At 57.4% G+C, this 20,001-nt stretch overlaps 1 protein-coding gene across 1 annotated transcript; it reads left to right on the plus strand.

Annotated features, from left to right (window-relative positions):
- The first annotated feature begins 160 nt into the window (after window positions 1-160).
- On the plus strand, window positions 161-19,308 carry CLCN7 (chloride voltage-gated channel 7). The gene is made up of 25 exons (XM_068206596.1): window positions 161-343; window positions 7,340-7,411; window positions 8,077-8,148; window positions 8,381-8,446; window positions 8,972-9,104; window positions 9,495-9,604; window positions 10,298-10,378; window positions 10,734-10,796; window positions 11,450-11,533; window positions 11,682-11,775; window positions 12,634-12,698; window positions 13,154-13,270; window positions 13,595-13,649; window positions 14,122-14,182; window positions 14,678-14,816; window positions 15,061-15,154; window positions 16,362-16,531; window positions 16,835-16,886; window positions 17,157-17,284; window positions 17,431-17,516; window positions 18,005-18,137; window positions 18,232-18,291; window positions 18,602-18,778; window positions 18,882-18,962; window positions 19,075-19,308. Exons 1-25 carry the CDS (start codon window positions 215-217, stop codon window positions 19,159-19,161), a joined length of 2,409 nt encoding a protein of 802 aa, XP_068062697.1. The 5' UTR covers window positions 161-214; the 3' UTR covers window positions 19,162-19,308.
- The last annotated feature ends 693 nt before the right edge of the window (window positions 19,309-20,001 follow it).

Below are 20,001 nucleotides of genomic sequence, written 5' to 3' on the forward strand. Positions count from 1 at the left end.
TAGCCTATCCTACTCCGTTCCGTTCCGTCCCGTCCCGTCCCGTCCCGTCCCGTCCCGCCGGCGCTCCGAGCGCGGGGCCCCAGCCGGAACTACAACTCCCATAGTGCCTCGGGGCGCCTCCGGCCGCCCTGACGGGCACGTGATGGCGGTGGCGGCGGTCACATGACCGAGCGGCGGGGCAGGCCCGGCGGAGGAGCCGCCGCCGCCGCCCCGCATGGCCAACGTCGCCAAGAAGGTGTCCTGGTCCGGCCGCGACCGCGACGACGACGAGGACGGCCGTGCGGGCGAAACCACCCCGCTGCTCAACGGTACCGGCCCGGGTGCGGCGGGCAGCGGCCGGCAGGTGGGTACGGCCCCCGGGAGCGGGGGGCTCTGCGCCGGACGGAGCACCGAGAGGGCCGGGGCCGCGCGGCGGGGTCGTGTGTGCGCCCGCCTCCCTCCCCTGTGGTGTTGGACCGCGTTCGTGGCCCCGGGGCTGGGCGGGGGCGGTCGGGGTCGCTCCGGGCTGGGAAAGCAGAACCTGTCGGCACCAGGGGCCGGGGCGAGCCGTGGCCGGGGCACGGGGCACTCGTGGGGGAAAATCTGAGCGTGGGACTGAGTCAGTGCCCAGCCGGCTCCATCCCTGCTGCAGCCTTGGCCGCTGCTCCTCCGCCGGGGGACGGTCCCTGCCCGCAGGACCTTGTGCTGAGCAGGGCCCTGCTCCTGCCCGCTGGGGCTGCGCTCCTCACTCAGAGAATCACGGCGTGGATTGGGTTGGAAGAGACCTTAAAGCTCATCCTCTTCTACCCCTGCCATGGGCAGGGACGCCTTCCACTCGACCAGGTGGCTCCAAGCCCTGTCCAACCTGGCTTTGAACACTTCCAGGGATAGGACAGCCACCAGCTCTGGGAAACCTGTGCCAGGGCCTCACCACCCTCATTTCCTACTGACATCCAATCTAGTCTCCTTTTGTTTAGGTTGAAGCCATTCCCCTTTGTTCTGTCTGTACCTGTCCATGTAAAATTAATTTGTGCTAAATGAATTTCTGCTAAAAATGTCTTTCTGTGAGAGCCTGAGGCCTGACATGCTGCTGCTGATCACCAGGTAGGGCTCAGACACAAGGGCCTGTAACACTGGAGTGGTGCAGGGTGTCCTGTGGGATGTATGGAGCTACACCGGCAGAAAGCAGGTCCAAGGTGGGCCATGTCACAGAGGGAGGCCAGTTCCTTCTGGCAAGTTAATTTGGGGTGATTAAGTGAGGAGAACTTCTCTCCAGTGTGCCCTCAGGCTGCCTGCCTGGTGCTCTCTCCCCTCGTGCAGCTCAGTGAAGAAAACTGAGGCACTCAGCACCTGTTCCAGAGTGAAGCTGAGGGTGGGTGGGCTGTGGTGTGGATGGCATGTCAGGATGGGACCATGGAGCACTTTTGTGCCAGCACCAGGTGGGACAGGCATTGCTTCCAGGTGGCATCCTGGAATTTCCTGTGGAGAGTTTTCTTGGACACCTGAGCTTAGATAGGGAAGAGCAGTGCCAGATTCCGGCAGCTGTTAGCAGGGATGTCTGGCCCAGCACGATTCTGTGCTGCCTGCTCCTGGGCAAGTCAGGACAGCAGCCTAATTAGAGGGAAATGCAGGGCTCATTAGGCTGGAAGAGCCTTGTGTAGTGCTCTGGGAGCAGGGAATGGCAGCTGGAAGGAGGCAGCTGTGCCATGGCAGCTGTTCTAGGGTGAAAATAAAAGTCATCCTCCTGGGCAGTGCAACAGGACCCCGTATCTTTACAGCACATAGGGAGTTCTGGGGGTTTGAAGGGTGTTGGAGTAGGGATTAACCAGATCTCATGGCTGGGGGTCATTAGGAGAGAGTTTTCCTGGTGGTTTGGAAGAAGTGCCTGAGGCCTGCTGCAGCAGGGGCGGTTGGAGGGGGACACACGGCCCTACCAATGTGATTTATTGTCACCGTGTCCCTGCACAGTGCAGGCAGCCCAGGTCCCAGCTGGTGGCATGGTACTACGTGGCATTTTCCTTGGCAAGGGAGGGGAGGGAGTACCTTGCTGGAGCTCCAGACCACACGTGCCCCTGGCAGTGGCGGCTGGGTTGTCACTGTAGGGCTGGGGTTGTATTTTGGTGTCAGGCAGCTGTCTCTCCCTTGGCCCCAGATGCCTTTTAGTCATGTGGATTGAAGCAGGAAGGCAGGGCAGCTTTGGGGGAGAAATAAAGAGAGGCTGGGGCTGCTTAGCTCAGGGGAGGTTTAAACCTGGGTTGTGGTAATACAAGAAAAATGTCCCCTGACATTGCTTCTTCCCTTTGTCATGTGCTTGTTTAATGGAAATGAAAGTGATCTTAAGGTGACCAGAGGAAACATGGGTCTGTAGCTCAGCTGACAGCTGAGAGGGCAGGAGGCGAGCAGAGGCTGGATAAACCCAGCTGTGGCAGTGGAGGGGGTGTGAGAGGGCTGTCCCTGAGGTCTGCTCTGCTTTGGGGCCAGCTGAGCTGGCTTCATCCTCTCACCAGGGCTTTCTGGTGCCTGGAGCATCTCAAGGAGTGAGAGGCAGCCTGTGTGTCTGAGCATCACGCCTGCTGTGGTCTGTCCCTTTCCTGTGTTCTTGAGCCACGTGTGTTGGTTCTCAGGCTGGGAAGTGGGTGGAAAATGTTGGTAAGAGCAGCCAATTTCCATCATGAACCATTTTTTGTGGAAGAACGTTTCTCCTTCGCTACCATCAAAGATATGCTGTGAGATATTTGTGCTGAAGTGCCTTGATTTTGGAATTGGTTTAATGCTCCTGCTTCAAAGGGTGCCTGCAGCAAGGGGTCACCATCATGAAGACCAGGCTGCTGCTGGGCAGGTCGTGCTTCTTAGCCCCTGTGTGTTTATTCTGCATCTCTGGATGTTGCTGGTCTCATTTTCTTTAATCTCAAGTAACAAGGTGCACGAAAGTGGCCAGGCTGCAATCAAGAAATCTTGGTGGGAGGAGGCAGAAAAAGGGAAGTATGAGTGCTGGGTGAGCCCTGATTCCTGGCAGATGGGCTGCAGATTGCACACCCCAAGTTACTGCCAGAGAGGCTGCTTGTCCCTGCCCTTGTGAGCCTGGAGGTGACTGCCCTGGAGGGCCACTGTCCCCGAGTGGTGGCAGGAGCCTCCCCCAGCACGGGAACTTTGGGAAGTGTTCTGCAGGTTGCTCAAGCCATCAGTGACTGTGGCGGTGCTGCTCCTGTGCCAAGGGAAAGGCCAGGGCAAGGACAGAATTTCCCATCCTCGTGGAGGTGAGGGTCAAGCAGCAGCTGTGCCCTGGCAGTGGCAGTAGGAGCCTGGAAGCAAAAGCACAACCAAGTGGTGACACCTTGGGGAGAGGCCAGGTGCTTTCTCCCCTGTTGTGAGCCTGGAGGTGAGGAGCCCTGTTCTCTCCTGCTGTGAAGCATTTTGGGGATGATGCTGGGTGGGTTTGAAGCCTGTCTCAGCTGTGGCTGTGTGTCAGAGGAAGGGGGTTTCAAAAGCCCTGCAGCTCATCTCCCCCATTCACTGCCAGAGCTGGTGACAGGGTTCTCATGCTGGTGACACATCGGTGACACAGCCTGGAGTCTTCCACCCAGGCTGGTACGATGGACAGAGAGTTCTGCAGCCAAGAGGGCCCTGAGGGCTGGAAATCCTCCTCCTTCCCTCCCACAGCTTGTGGGCTTCTTCTGTGGTCTGTGCTGGGCTTTATCCCATCGATAACGGAAAGTCACGTGCTGCCAGTTCGTTACTGAGCACAGGACGGTGACAAGGGGCAGTGCTGGGGGAGTCTCCTCGTGCTGGGTCATGTCCTGCAGGGAGGAGCCTCACTGGCTCATCCCTGTGGAGCAGAGGCAGACACTCCCTATTGATGGTTCTCCAGAGCATTATTTGGGGCTTGGTCGCTGTGCACACAGCCTGGGTTGGATCATGGAGATCATGCATCCAGGCCATGAGTGGAAGGTGGTTGTTGAGATCTTCTGCTAGATTTTTTTCATGTTGAGGTTGATCCTCAGTTTGCTCTTGCTGGTCTCAGAGTGGGTGCCAGCATGTCAAAGGGGAAAGGGACCTCAGGAGTCCCTGAGGGGGCTCGAGCTAGGGGCTCTAGTCCGGCCCCTGCTAGGAGCAGATCCCTGAGGGACACATCCAGAGGAGCTTTGGGTAACTACTCTGCACCCTATTTGGCCCCAAGTTCAGTGTGTCACCAGCCATAGGGTGAACGTTTGGCTCTGATATCTAAGCAGAAGTTCCCTTACTGCAGTTTGTCCACTGCTCCTTGTCCCATCAATGCAAAGCTTCAGGGGAAGTCTGGCTTTGTCCTTTCCATAACCTCTTATTAGGTGTCTGGAGATGGCATGAAGAACTCCCTAAGAAGCACCAGCTTCTCCTTGTATATCTTGCCATGTGCTCCAGCCCCTAACTCTCTTGTTAAGCTCACTTTCCGTGCCTTTTCTGTCCCAGGAAGCCCAAACTGGATGCCAAGCCCCAGGTGTGCTATTGCAGGTGCCAGGTTGAGGTGTGGGATCCCTTCCCCACCCTTCTGGCAGTGGTCTTGCACCACTCAGGAGGGGGTTGACCACCTCCACTCCAGGTCTGTACCACTGACACCTCTTTACTCACCCACCAGGTTGCTGCAAGACTTTTTCAACTGAACTACTTTCTGACCACTGGGACTCATCCGTCCCAGGTGCAGGACTTTGTATTTGCCTCTGTTGAATTTGAGGGCTTCCCTGCAGCCCGGTGAGGTCCCTTGGAGGAGCAGCCCTGCCTGCCAACATTCCTGCCCACTAACACCAATGATAACTTATTTTGATTCAGACCAAGGCTCCGGACATCTCTTTGCAGAGCTCAGGATGAAATTAACTTTATCACCCAAATGGGCTGAGGGCTGGGTGCTCGTGTGCCACTGGCAAAGTGAGGCTCAGTGTGTCCCAGAGCCTCTCCTGGGGCAGGAGAGCTGTTAACCCATCTGTGCCCTTTGGGTTTTGGCAGCAGTGCATGTTTTTATGTGGAGATAATCACAGCACAGTCACACCAGCATCACACGTACCCAGGATCAGCAGCTGCCTTGGCTGAGTTTGAAAACATCTCAAGGAGGGCATTGCTCAGGGAGTCTTTGAGCTGTGCACAAATAACCTTTTCTCTTGGCTCCAGGCTGCCTGAATCTGTCCTTTTTCTCTTATCATTCTTGGGTGCTGCTGGAAGTAGCTCTTTCCTGCCCTCCTGGCATGTGATCCCTGTGGTGGTGAGACAGGAGCCAGGCCTCTGCTTGCAGATGCCAGAGGGGTGCCAGGACTCAGGGGGAGGATATTAAAAATATGCTGCTTGTCTAAGGAAGTTCAGCTTCAGTCTCCACTGCACCTCCTTTCCCTTCATCTGTGCTCGTGTCCTGCTGGTGCTCAGTCAGTGGGGAGTTGAGCTGCTGTGCCCTGGCTGCTTTCTCCACAGGGAAGGAGGGAAGAGGGTGGGATGTCACTGGTTCAGCCACATTTGGTCTGTCTGCAGACCCCATAGCTAACAGAAGGAGAATTTTCCATGAAGGGCTGGTCCTGCCTGAGGCCTTACACAAAGGACATGGCATGAGCGACATTTTCCATCTCCTTGCCTTGGTCTTGCCCTAGATGTGTGGCACCTAACGGGAGCCTTAAACCCTTGTGCTTCCTCAGTCCCAGTGGGGGTGTGTTCCTTTGCAAGGTGTCAGCTTTGTCCCCCCAGGTTTCAGGGCAAGGAATGTGTCCTTCCCCCTCCCTGGGATGGTGGGGGCCTGGCTGGGACCTCAGCCTGCCCCCAGAGCAGCTGGGCACCGGCAGGCACTGGAGCAGGCAGTTCCTGTATCCGGCTCGTGACCCTAAGGTCAGGGAGGTGACCAGGGAGGAGCTTTGGGTGAACCCAGCTCTTAGAAGTCCACTGTGGTCTGCTCTGACTGCTGGGAAAAGGCTCCACCTGGATCCTTTCCACTGGGAGTGTGGAGCCATCGTGGACCAGAAGCAAAGCCCAGGCTGGTTTTACCAAACCAGTGTCTGGAAATGGCAGCATGGAGCTACTGGGGGCTAAAGGGCACCAGAGAGGGTTTGAGAAGCTGGGGCAGAACCCATCTGCAGGTCAGGGAGTGAAGGAGAGTGTGGAACAGAGGGAAAAATGGGAAAATAGGTCAGGCTGCAAACACAAAGGGATATTCTTCCTCTGCAGTGACGTGCAGGGCTCCCAGCAGCTCTGGCCTGCACGTTCCAGACGGGATCGTGGGGATTAAAGCAGTGAGGGGCTTGATCTGGGACCTGCCAGCAGAGAGAGGCCAACGTGCCAGAGCCCTGCTGTTGCTCACCATCCCTCTTTTATCCTCCAGTTCTTTAACCTGGCAGCTGGGGAGGGGTGAGGCTCTGGAGGGGAAGATGTTAATGCTGAGGAATGGTGTTTGGGCTGTTCTTGGGGACAGTGCTCAGATCCTTGTGCATCCCTGTGTTTTGCAGTGACGGAGGGGTGACAGCAGCCTGCCTGCTCCAGCTGGGTCCCTCTGTGGCACTGCTCAGCTGCTTGACTCATCCAGGAGACAGAGGTGCCCAAAAAGTAAAAAAAACTCCCCTGCTATGCAACTGCTCTGCCACTAAAAACCCCGAGTGATCACCAGTGAAAGGAGAAGCTGCTCCCCAGAGGGAGATGCAAATGCTGCTTCCCAGCATCGCACCAGGGCTGGCTGAGAGAGACACCAGAGTCCCCAAGGCTGGGCAGGAGCAGTGCACCCACTTCCTCCTGTGTTTCCTGGCTGGCAGCCAGCCTGGCTGTCACTGGTCCCAGCTGCTTGGGGGGTGACAAACACGCTGATGTGATGTGCTCCTCTCCCGGCTGGGAGCCTCTGCCATGGAGCAGATGGCAGAGCCAGGCGTGTCCTCAGCTGTCCCTTGCTGCTGGCTGGGCCCAGCAGCTGAGAGCACGTCGTGGTGAGCTTGTGGCTGTGCAGGTGGCACGTTGTGCAGGGGCTCTGTCCCTCCCCAGCCTCAGGGGAGCGTGGAACGTGCTGTTCGGCACAGGTTTGTCGGCACGGCGCTCCGTGCCAGGGGCTGGTGGTGGCCAGTCCCCAGTGAGCTGCTGCTGGATGGCACCTCCCCAGGTGAGCTGGCTCTGCCAGCTGACAGGTTGGAGCAGCTAACCCAAATCCTGGCAGGCTGCTGCTGCCTCGGGTTCCCTCCAGGGTGTTGGATCCCACCTCCTTGGTGTGTTCTCTGAGAGCAGGGTGCAGCATTTTGGGGGCTCTGGCGGTGGCAGGCAGGCAGAGCTCTGCGAGGGAGGCAGAGCACGAGCATCTTGCATGCCTGCTCCATCCTCCTGAGAGACTTGAAGTGCATTCAGGAGTTGACCTCATTTCCCCTTCTCTCCTCAGCTCACTCCTTCCTCCTTCCTGCGCATCGGGCAGCTGAGCAATGTGGACCTCAACGAGGACATCCATGAGCTGGTGAGTGGCACAGAGAGGGGCCCACTGTTACTGAGAGCCCTTCCCTTCTTCCAGTAACAGCTGCTGCTGTTCCCTCCTTCACATTCCCCTTGTTCCACGAGTACTCCAGCACTTCTTCCTGGGCTGGGTGACCTCCGTGGTGTGGGCAGCTGCTGCTGCCCCAGGGGCCCCTCTGGGATCCTCAGTAAATGCCCTAATTCGGGGCTGGGAACGGCTTGCACGGTCAAAGGCGTTTGGGAAACAGAATTTGGTTTCTGCCCAAAAACGTGGGTTTGCTTGAAATAGCTCCTTGCTTTTGGCCTAAGGAATTTCCTGCTGAGCTGAAAGGTTGCCCTCCATCAAGGCATGGAGTTGCTTGGATTCGGTGCCAGGTCAGCGTGGCAGTGTGGTACCCAGCCCTCCATGTGCTCCTGGGGAGACATCCTGCCTGGGGGTGGAGGGGTGCTTGGTGAGGGTGCACCCTGACAGCAGGTCCAGCTGCCTTAAATCCCACACGTCCACCAAGTGGTGGAAAATCATCCCAGATCCCTGCCTGCCAGGCAGCTTGCACCTGCAGTCCTCTGTGCATCTCCTGAGCATCAAAAGGAGTTAAACCAACAGTTGCACGTGGATGGGAGGGCTGGACTCTGACCTGACCATCCTAAGCTGTGCATCACATCCCACAGGAGACAGAGGTCCCTCGGCAGCGTCCCAATGAGATCCCCCACAACGAGAAGCTGCTGTCACTCAAGTATGAGGTATGTGCCCATCTGCCTCTTCTTGGGTCTGCCCTCTGGGATGCAGCAGGTGAGGTATGAGGGGCCAGGGCTCACAGCTGCCCCTTGAGGGTGGTTTCAGTGTGGAAGGAGTGGAATGGAGGAAGGAAAATGACAACAGGGGCAGGGTGAGGGGCTGAGGGCAGCACTCCGCACCATGGGGGTCTCTTTGCCTGGTGGTACACAATAACAGCATCTCCCTTTCCCAAACTAGAGCTTGGACTATGACAACAGTGAAAACCAGCTATTCCTGGAGGAGGAGAGGAGGATAAACCATGCGGTGAGTCTTGCTGGGCTGCCCACAGATCATCTCGGCTGGGGTGGATCAGGGAAGCTGTTCCCCCTGCCTGGCTGCTGGGAGCTTCTCTGTGCCAGAGGAGGTTGTGCTTAAAGCCTGGGTTGAGCTGGGATGGGTTTATGGGCTTGTCACAGCTTGTGACAAGCTGTGAAACCACAGGATCGAGGACCCAGCATGAGGTGGTTGGAATGGGAGCTAATCTGGTTGCACATGGTGGCATTGCCTGGTGGTATGGGGCAGGTCCCTGAGCAGAGGGACTTCTGGAGTCATGTGAAACATCTGCCCTGGGGGCTTTGGGAATCAGTTCCACAGCAAGAATCCCAACAGGATGGGCCTAATGGAGGCAGGCAAGCTGGAAAAGCACCTTAGGGATCGCTGGGTCAGCCAGCCCTGGTGCTCCCTGGCTCTCCTCAGAGCTTCCCGGGCTTGGGAGTGTGGCAGGTGTGTTGGGGTCCCCTCGACGCCAGGCTGGATGGCAGCAGGGTGTGAGTGCTGTGTGCCCCTCAGGCTTTCCGCACGGTGGAGATCAAACGCTGGGTGATCTGCGCCATGATCGGCATCCTCACCGGCCTCGTCGCCTGCTTCATCGACATCGTGGTGGAGAACCTGGCTGGGCTCAAGTACCGGGTGGTGAAGGACAGTATCCTCACAGAGCGCTGGCTGCTGGCCAGCTGGGACCTCTGGCATCTCCTGGGAGCCGTGAGAGAGGGGTCATGGGGGAAGAGGGCAGCACTTCCTCGCTCCGGTTTGGTGGCACAGACTCTGCTGCCCAGCTGCTCTGCAGGGCTGAGCTGTGCCTGGGCACTGCCTAACAGCAGAGGCTCATTTCAGCTGCCCTGGATGCTCTGAGTGACAGGGGGCTTGGAGCAACCTGGTCTAGTGAATGGCATCCCTGCCCATGGCAGGGGGTTGGAGCTAGATGGTTTTTAAGGTGGCATCCAACCCAAACCACCCTGTGATTCTGTGAGATGCTGTGGTGGGAAGGATGGTATCCAAGCAATACTGGCTTTTCCTTGAGCTGCTGCTCCAGACATTGACAAGTTCACAGCCAAAGGGGGCCTCTCTTTTTCCCTGTTACTCTGGGCCACCCTGAATGCCAGCGTGGTGATGGTGGGCTCTCTGATCGTTGCCTTCATAGAGGTAAGAGTTTGGAATTGTTCTGTGTTCTTTACATGGGCAAAGCAGGGTCATGTTTCCAGAAAACATGTGAAATTTTGGGAACAGGGAATGTGTTTCTGCCAGTTTGGCTCCTGGTAGCACCAGCTCCTCAGCGTTGGCTCCAGCTGTGCTGTGGGGTTTCTGTGGGGCTGGCAGACTGCCAGGGGATGTGCTGGAAGCCTGGGGCAGAGGCTGTGCTCCTGCCTTGGGCAGGGATGCAGCTCTCCCAAGCCCTGGCCCTAGAACAGGGCCAAGGTGTGTTGGATGTACCAGAGTACCAGCAGAGACCAGTCTGGCTGGGCGCCTCAGCTACAGCCTCTGGAGGACAAACCAGAGTCTGGGACTCCCCATGGATCTCTTTAATCCACAGTGTCTTCCTTGTGGCTTTGCCTTTGTTCTCCCTGGCCACCAAGTGTGACCTGTCTGTAGCTGTGACAGGGTGGGGGAACACCTGAGTGTCCCCAGGAACCCATCCAGCTCCTTTTTCCTTGGCACATTTGCCCTTAGGAAGTGGGTGTCTCCCTCAAGCCCATCTCTAGAGCCTGTTGATAAGCTTTGGCCTCATCTCAGAGCCACCCTGAGGGTGTGCTGTGTGTGCCCTTGTGCTGAGAGACTGGGGTAAGGTGGCTGGTGTGTCCCCATCCTGTGTGTGACAGCTCTCCCTGCTCCCTGCAGCCCGTGGCAGCTGGCAGTGGCATTCCCCAGATCAAATGTTACCTCAACGGCGTGAAGATTCCACATGTTGTCCGGCTCAAGGTAGGAAGCAGGAGGTGGTGGGATGGCCTGGGCACACTGTGTCCTCCTGGAGTAGTCCCTGCCCACTCTGTGGCATAGCAGGAGCTGGCATTTTCTCCCCCAGTGCCCAGAGGTTAAATCTCCTGCAGCTGGCCCTGGGAAGAGCAGCTTTGGGTGGACATTTGCTCTGGCCAAGAAGAAAATTGACCAACCCTGTTGCCACAGTATGGGGGGGGGGCTGAGAATCACGAGTTCCCCCAGGGGTGTTGGCTCCTCCCATGCCTTGGGGCCCTCTGGGTCTGTGTCCCCTGTGGCTGCCAAGCTCGTGTTCCTCGTGCCACCCCTGTGACATGCTGTGCCCTTCTCTGTTGTGCAGACCCTGGTGATCAAAGTCTGCGGGGTCATCCTCTCGGTGGTCGGCGGCCTGGCTGTTGGGAAGGTGATGTGCACAAAGCGCTGCTGACGTGTTGGTCCCTGCTGCTGGCACTTGTCACAGCCTGTCACCAGTCCTGTGCTGGGGACAGGGTGCTGGGGGCCCCACGGTGACTTCCCAGTGTTATTCCCTGGTGTCTGCTAGCCAAGGTGACTGGCACTGCCAAGCTTGGGGAGCCCCAGGGGCACGCGGTGCCATCGTGCCAGCCTGTGCGTGGCTTGGCTCAGGGCAGAGAGCTGTCCCTGCAAAAAGTAGATGGGAGAGAGTTGGGTGCCCCACTGGGACCTTTCTGGCTTGCTGGGATTGAAGGCAGGCAAGGGAAACACTTGTTTCCTCAGCTAGTGGGAGCAGGAGGTGGGCAAGGGAGGCATATGCTAGGATAAGGATTTCATAAAACCATGGAATGGTTTGGGTTGGAAGAAATCCTAAAGATCATCCCATTCCAAACCCCTGCCATGGGCAGAAACACTTTTCATTAGACCAGGCTGCTCAGAGTTCTGTCCAACCTGGTCTTGAACACATCCAGGAAGGGGGAAAATACCAAGGTCTGTATTTCCCTGAGGGAAATACAATCCAGCTTCAGGACTGCAAGCTGGTGAGCAGCATTCAGCCATGCCTGTTCTTCCTTCCCCGATCTGACTGTGCTCTCTGGCCCCTAGGAAGGACCCATGATTCACTCTGGATCCGTGATTGCTGCCGGGATCTCCCAGGGAAGATCCACGTCCTTAAAGCGGGACTTCAAGGTTGGTGCTGAGGTCCGAGGGGCTGTGCTGCAGGTGCCCTTCTGTGCCAGACCAGGCTGTTCCCACTGGTGGCTTGGCATCATCCTTGTGTCTTGCCTGAACTCAAGCCCCGTGGCCAGCCCTGAAGCTGCCTTTGCTCCTGTTTCAGATCTTCGAGTACTTCCGCAGAGACACAGAAAAGAGGGATTTTGTGTCGGCCGGAGCTGCCGCCGGCGTCTCGGCTGCATTCGGTGCCCCCGTGGGTGTGTGTCTTGTTTTATTATTAACAAAGGATTTTTTTTCAGAAGAGTCTTACTGAAATATGAGATTATGAAGTTGTATTTTTTTAACACTGTGAGGAAAAGGTTTTTTTTTGGAGTATGATGTGTTTGGTTTTTTTTTTTAAGAGTTTCAGTGATTTTTTTAAGGGTTTTTGAGGTCAAAGTTCTTGGAGATTTGATGTTATAGTCTTCTCTTAGTAGGTTAAAAAGTGGAGTAAGTTTATCATTTCTAATTCTTAAAACAGATTGAACTTAATTGATTTCTTTTAAAAGCTGCTGTAAATTTTGTAAGGTGTTGACTTTGCTTTGAAGTTGTATTTTTTGTGGTTTGATTGTTTGTTCTGTCATCTTCTATTTTAGATATTTCTAGGGTGAGATTTCTTGTATTTTTGATGTTGAAATTTCTAGTCTAGTATTTTGAACTTCAGTGACGACATTGTCTTGAGTCTGTTCTGTTTCATTTTGAGTTGGTGCTCTCTGGCACTGAGCAGGGTCTGGACACAGATTTCCTCAGGAGGTTGCTCCCACCTGCTTGGAGGCAGCTTTTGGGATCTTCATAGGGCACTGCAGGGGCCTTCCAAGTTTTCCTGCCATGCCAGGCAGGTGCTGGCCCTGCCCAAGGGCAAGGGGCTCATCCGCCTCAGATCCCAGATGTTGCCTCCCTGGGAGGGAGAATGGCAGTGGGGGGCTTTGCTGTGATCAGTACATCACTGATGGCTTGGTGAGCTTGCCTGTGAGAGGGTCTGGGCAGTGTGGGCACATGGCCTGGGGTCAGTCTTGGGTGCTTGGCTGGGCTGTGGCACGTGCCCCTTGTGTAGATGCTGGATCCTGTGTTTGCAGGGGGTGTCCTGTTCAGCTTGGAGGAAGGGGCTTCCTTCTGGAACCAGTTCCTGACGTGGAGAATTGTAAGTGCTGGAAAGCAGTGAAGAGCTGCTGGTTCTGGTGTGAGGCACTGCCTTTTCTGGGTGCCCTGCAGCCCCAGGCCCCCTGACAGCCCTGCTCCCGCGAGGACCCATCCCAGGGGACAGCATCCCAGCTCCCCTCCTGTGCCCTGCTCCTCAGGGGCTGAATTTGGGCCTGGCTGAGCTCCACCTTGCTGACAGCTCCTTTCCAAGGGAGCTGCCTTGAGCTGTGCCCCAGGGCAACAGAGAGACAAAAGCAGAAGTGCGACCCTGGTCAGTGTAAGCTGCCCAAAAGTGCACCCAAAGTGCCACAGCAGGGAATGTGACCTCCTGTCCCCACCACACCATGGGCACCAAGCCCTGCCCAAGGGCCTTTGGGGTGGTTTGGGGTAGTGCATGGGGCATGTGGTGAGGAAATGGGGCTGGAGGCAGTGACTCTGGGCTGCATCTCCTTCCAGTTCTTTGCCTCCATGATCTCCACCTTCACGCTGAACTCTGTCCTGAGCGTTTACCACGGCAATGCCTGGGATCTCTCCAGCCCCGGGCTTATCAACTTCGGCAGATTTGACAGCGAGGTAGGCACAGGTATTCCCCATGCAGGGCTCTGGGGAGGGGTTAGAAACAGCCCTTAGCAACTTTGGGGACATCAATTTGTCTATAACCTCGCCCAGGAGCTGAGGCAGGCTCTGCCTTAGCAGGCTGTGGGGTCTGGCCAGATGTCAGCTCCACCAGCCCCAGCAGAAGGAATTTCTGGAGGCTGTGGGCTGTTCAGGGGAGACTTTGGGGCAGCTCTGGAAGCCTTGTGCCAGCACAGAGTTTGCTGTCTCAGCAGTCAGTGACTGACTCTGGGACTGCAGATGGGCCAGGAGATCTGAAACCCACTTCTTTCATGCTTGCAGAAAATGGGATACACAATCCAGGAAATTCCTATCTTCATCTTTATGGGAGTGGTTGGTAAGAGAATGCTGCTGTTTCCATTTGATTAGTCTGAATAATTTCCTCTGTTCTCTGGCTGGGTCTAAAAAGCTTTGGTGTCCAGTTTCTTGGGGAAAATGGGGAATCCATTAAATTCTGGAGCAGAGGCTGCTTGTGGGGCTTATGCAGGGATGAGAGCTGGATCCTGGCCCAACCCTAGTCAAGCCCCTTTAACCCATGTCGAGCAGGGTCAGTGTGTTGCAGTCCTGGGCAGTCCCTTGTTGCCATGTGAGCTGCCCTTATCCCCATGGATTCGGCCTGTCCTTTGCCTGCCTGGTGCCAGCACATTGGCCCAGGCAGGTGACAGGTCCTGGCTGGCTGCAGGGACAGCATCCACATGTCCCAGGGCTGCTGGTCACTCTGGATGGGTTGTGGATGATCTTCAGAGGTTCCTTGTGTTGTGGGCAGCCTGGGCCCTGCGTGCTGAGCTTTTCCTCTCTCACATTTGCAGGTGGGATCCTCGGAGCCCTGTTCAATGCCCTCAATTACTGGTTGACGATGTTCCGGATCAGGTAAGAGCCCACAGGTAATGAAGGGGATTGACGTGGGTTGGCTGGTGCTTTCTGCATTCCCTCAAACTGGCATTCCCACATGGAGCAAGGTTGTAATTTCTCATTTAATGTGAGCAACAGCAGTTCCTGAAAGATGCCACCTGCCTCTCACTGCCTGTGGCTGTGACCCACAGCATCCCAGCACTGCTCTGACCCTGCCAAATATTTCCCTCCAGTGACTGGAGGGCCCAGAGAGGTGCAGATGCTGCAGACCTGACTGTCATGTGCTGTGAGAGGATTAAGAGAAGGGAGAGAGCTGCTAAAGCCAACTGAGACCAGTCTGGCCCAGCCAATACCTGTCACCAGCTTTTCAAGCAGCAGGACAGCCTGGCAGGGTCTGGGCAGGGAGCAGAGGCAGCCAGACTGTCATGTGCCTGATGTGACATGCCCAGCCAGGCTGGGCTGATGCTGCCCACACCCCTGGGTGCCAATGTCATTCCCCTGTTCTCTTCACAGGTACATCCACCGGCCCTGCCTCCAGGTGGTTGAGGCCATGCTGGTGGCAGCAGTGACGGCGACCGTGGGGTTTGTCATGATTTACTGCTCAAGAGATTGCCAGCCCATCCAGGGGAGCTCTGTGGCATATCCCCTGCAGGTAGGACGTGCTGCAGAACAGCATGCAGGGTGGGGGGCACCCTGAGCCTGGGGGGCTCAGCAGGGAGACAAGATCCTGCTGGGTTTGGGACACTGGACCTCGCAGTTGATGCCCTCCAGCGCAGGCAGAGCTGGAGACCCAAGGATGCTGTAGGTGTCCTCCCTGCCCAGAGCTGCCTCCTCGCTGGCACACGTCCCCCAGCCTTCCCTGCCACTTCTAACCCTTTCTTTTCTTGCCTTTTCAGCTTTTCTGTGCTGATGGAGAGTACAACTCCATGGCCACTGCCTTCTTCAACACGCCCGAGAAGAGCGTTGTCAACCTCTTCCATGACCCTCCAGGTCAGTGCACCCAGCAGTGAGACCTTGAAGGTCAGCAGAGAGGGTCCATGTGTTCCTTGGCCACTGCTGGGACAAGGCAGAGGATGATCAGCCCATGAGGGCTTCACAAAACACTGTGCTGCAGTGGTGGAAGGAGGGGAGAAGGGATGGGTGCTGTGCCTGGTGGCACCTCTGACTTCGGCCAAAGGGCTGTGGTGTTGGGAGGCTGTGGGGCCAAGGACATGGTTTTGTTTGTGCACATTTGCAGGCTGTGTTGCTTCTGAATTGTGTTGAGAGTGTGTCTGACCCTTGCTGTCTGTCTGAAGTCTGTTCTGGAAATGTCACTGGGATGTTTTCTTAATTAGCAAGTAGCAGGGCCACTTGCCCCGTAATGACTTTACCTTCTGGGCAGGTTGTGGAGGTGGATCTTGGGGTTTGGATTTGCTTGAGAAATGCTGTTTGGTTCCCAGGTTCTAGCTCCATTTTCCTTGAACCTGGTGTAACCCCAGCATCTCTTCTGCCTGCTGTGGAATCTGAGTTCTGTTCCCAGCTGCACGTAGGTGGGGAACAGAGAGATCCTCAGCCCAGAGGGTGCAGCTTGGCCACCTGCAGCTAAGGGATGACCATCCTGTGTCTTGGGGCTGCTCCCTGCAGTGCTGGGTCCTCCCTGACTCAAGGCTGAAGGAGGGGTTGCAAAGTACTTGTTTAAACTAGACTGGGCTGCTCAGCAATCCCAAAATAGCACTTAGCTGGGTTGTGGGGTCAGCAGGGTCTCTCTGGGGTGGCACAGCCTGTGCTGTGGGACAGCATGGCATTGGCTGGAGCAGCTGTGGGAGCTGCAAGATGGGAGGGACTTTGCAGGACATGCTCTGCAAAGCATGTTGATCCCAAAGCTGCCAGTGCGACCTCTGTCCTCCCAACCTTGTCCTTCAGCCCTGGCAGTCCCTCCCTCGGGGCTTTGAAGTTCATCTTGGGGGTCTGGGAACCACAGGGCTGGGAGGGGACGAGCGACGATATGGAGGAATGGGATGTGAGGGCTTGGGATGGCACTGGCTGGGTGGAGGGGTGCTGGAGGGGGCAGAAATAACCTGAAGAGCCAGTTTGAAGAGGGGTTCTTGCTGCTGGCAGTGTATTGTGGGGCTGCTGCTGCCTGATCCGTGGCCACTGCCCATCACAGTGTCCCCTGGGCTGTGGGGCCAGCACTGACTCTGTTCTGTCCCCACCTCAGGTTCCTACAACCCCATGACACTGGGCATGTTCACACTGATGTATTTCTTCCTGGCCTGCTGGACCTATGGCCTGACAGTGTCTGCAGGGGTCTTCATCCCCTCCCTGCTGATCGGGGCAGCCTGGGGGAGGCTCTTCGGCATCTCCCTGTCCTACCTGACCAAGGGCTCGGTGAGTCCTGCCTGGGAAGCCCTGGCACCCAGCCCTCCTCCCTCACTGCTGGGCTGGTGGCATGTTCAGGCAGCGTGCCTGGAGCTGGCTGAAAGCTCTGAAGTGGGCTGGCTCCTCACTTGATGTCTTCATGAGCTGGCTCTCCATGTCCCAGTGGAGCCCTGCCAGCAGCTGGGTTGTTCAGGCAGCCTCAGGCACCTCTCCCCACTTTGGAGGAGGGTTTGGGGGCCAGGACTCTGCTGACTATCTCTGAATGCCCTGGAGCCAGCAGGTGACTTGGCTCCTTTTCTTTCCTGTGCTCAGATCTGGGCTGATCCTGGGAAGTACGCCCTGATGGGAGCTGCTGCACAGCTGGGTGAGTTCCCCATGGCACAATGTTGGTTGGGGTAAAGATGTCATGGGAAAAAGCACTCCCTGCTTCCCTGACAGCTTCCTTCCCAGCTGAAGCCCAGCCTGGCTGTCAGCTTCCTAATCACCCTGCCTAGCACAGTGAGGGCTGGGCTCAGCCAGGGCACCCCTGGGTGGGCAGTCTTGGATCACTGAGAGATTCAGGGCCTTCAGGTATTCTGTGATGCCCTCACTCTGTGTTTCCTTGCCCTTCTAAACCCCTGGGTGCCTCTGGCAGGTGGGATCGTGCGGATGACGCTGAGTCTCACAGTCATCATGATGGAGGCAACAGGCAACGTCACCTATGGCTTCCCCATCATGCTGGTGCTGATGACAGCAAAGATTGTGGGAGACTACTTTGTGGAGGTGAGGGCTGGTGTGCTCCCCAGGACTGTGGGTCAGGGCTGGGGGGCCAGGACAGGCATGTGCTCGCTGTAAGGGATGAGCTGCTGCCTGGCTGTGGCCTTTGCCACCTCACCAGGCTTCTCCTGATGGCCTGGCTCTTGTTGCAGGGACTGTACGACATGCACATCCAGCTGCAAAGTGTCCCCTTCCTGCACTGGGAGGCCCCAGTGACATCCCACTCCCTCACAGCCAGGTAGGTGGGCTGGGCTTTGCTGTGGCAGCAGCCTTTGGACCACACTGTTGGCCTGAGCTGGGAGTGGAGGTGGTGACATTTTGGTTGCAGGAGCCTGCTGTCCCCTGGTACCACAGCTCAGCTTCTTCCCCAGCAGGGATGTGATCTGCAGTTTGTTCCTTCCTCTCTCCCTGGCAGCTTTTGGGGATAGAGGAGGCATCAGCACTGAAGAGTTGTGTGTGTTGGGGGGATATTTAGGGTGTGAGGGTGCTGAGGCCCTGGTACAGGGTGCCCAGAGAAGCTGTGGCTGCCCCTGGATCCTTGGAAGTGTCCAAAGCCAGGTTTGATGGGGCTTGGAGCCACCTGGGATAGTGGAAGGTGTCCCTGCCCATGGAAAGGGATTGGAATGAGATGAGCTTATAGGTCCCTTCCCACCAAACCAGTGTGTGATTGCAGGATTCAGTGTGTGCTGCCGTGGGGCTGTGTTTCACCCAGAGCTTTCCCTGCAGGGAGGTGATGAGCACTCCTGTCACCTGCCTGCGGAGGATTGAGCGCGTGGGCACGGTCGTGGACATCCTCAGTGACACCTCCTCCAACCACAACGGCTTCCCCGTGGTGGAGAGCAACCCTGACACCACGCAGGTAGGCTGGGTGGCCCTGGGGCGGGGAGGCAGCTGGGGTGGCCACACCAGGGCTGGCTGCAGTGTGGGACCCTCACACACGGTGCCTGTTGCAGGTTGCCGGGCTGCGGGGTCTGATCCTGCGTTCCCAGCTCATCGTCCTGCTGAAGCACAAGGTGGGTGATGCTGCCTGGAGACTGGGTGGTGTCTGCTGCCCCAGTCCTGTCTCAGGCCCCTTGCTGCCTGCCTTGCTCAGCTGGCAGAGGGTCCCTGTCATCTCCCTCAGCTCACTCAGGGGGGTGGTGGGTGCTGCCATTTGGTGGTGGGGTTACCCCAGCACCATCCTGCACCCCACTGGGCTCACAAGCCCTGAGTGAGTGGGAAGCAGGCTGTGCTGCTGTCCATCTGTCCCTGCCTGGCCCTGTGCATTGTCTTGGTGCCTGTGAGCTCTGTGGGATAGTCCCCAGCCATCTCTTTCCTCCCCAGGTTTTTGTGGAAAGGGCCAACCTCAACCTGGTGCAGCGGCGGCTGAAGCTGAAGGATTTTCGGGACGCCTACCCCCGCTTCCCCCCCATCCAGTCCATTCACGTCTCCCAGGACGAGCGCGAGTGCATGATTGACCTCAGCGAGTTCATGAACCCCTCGCCCTACACCGTGCCCCAGGTAATGGCCAGGGACCCCTCTGCACAGCTCCCCAGGGACCAGGGTGGGCAGTGGGGACTGGCTGGGGGTGCTGCAGCCCCCCCAGCCCTGTTCTGCCTTGCAGGAGGCGTCTCTGCCACGGGTGTTCAAGCTCTTCCGAGCCCTGGGCCTGAGGCACTTGGTGGTTGTGGACAATCGCAACGAGGTGAGTCCCTGCTCGCTGTGTCCGAGCAGCCTGGGCTCCTCCAGGGGACAGGGACACGCTGTCCCCAGGCTGTGTGCCCACATCGGGCTGTACCCTGTCCCTGTTCTGGCAGGTGGTGGGAATGGTGACCCGCAAGGACCTCGCCAGGTACCGGCTGGGCAAGGAGGGCCTGGAGGAGCTCTCGCTGGCACAGACGTGAGGCAGTGTGGCCCAGCAGAGATGTGCCCCGGCCCCTCGGAGCTGGGCACCCCCTTTTGCAGGAGGTGGGGAGAGGACTGGGCCAGCCCCTGCAGGCGTCACAGTGCCTGGAGCACTGGCATGGCCGTGCTGCCCCGGCCCTCCTGCCTGCTGCTGCCTTCCCATGTCTACTGCCTCCTCTTGTCACCCCTTCCTCTGCTTCCCTGAGGGATCAAAATTCACCCTTGGCTCTGTTAGCTCCTGGAATAGGCTCTCCTTGAAGGTTGGGTGAAGACTGGAGTGTTCCATGGGGAGCAGGATTGCCCTACTGAGCTGGGCACAGTTCTCTGACACCATTCGTGGCCTCTGTTGCCTCATCCTCCCAGTCTGGGCTGTCGGGGACTTAGCCCTGCCCTGGCTTCGGCTGCAGGGCCTGTGAGAGGAGCAGAGGGGACATGATGGGGCTCCTTCCTGCCCCCAGGCCCCCATTCCCCCATTCCCTGCTGCCCTGTGGTCCTGCTTGCTGGGTTGTGCTGAGCTCTGGGGTTGCCTCCCTGCTCCTTGGGACTGAGGAGGGGGATGTGCCCTGCTTGGCTGTGCAATAAAAGGGCTCCCCTGGTTCTGCAGCTGCCGCCTCTGGCTCTTTTTTGGCTCCCTCAGCCACTCTGACCCCAAACCATGTGTGGGGAAACACCCTTGGGATTTGGGGCAGGGATGGGGAAGGGAGAGCTGCCTGTACTGGGGAGATGTTGGTCCTGCAGCCTGTGCCCCTCTGCCACTCTTGCAGTCCTCCCACTACTGCTGCTCCCACACTGGGATACAGAGTCACTCCTGGGGCATGTTCTCTCCCTTTCCAGCAGCC

Source organism: Anomalospiza imberbis, chromosome 16, assembly GCF_031753505.1.
Source record: "Anomalospiza imberbis isolate Cuckoo-Finch-1a 21T00152 chromosome 16, ASM3175350v1, whole genome shotgun sequence".
Taxonomy (NCBI): Eukaryota; Metazoa; Chordata; class Aves; order Passeriformes; family Viduidae; genus Anomalospiza; species Anomalospiza imberbis.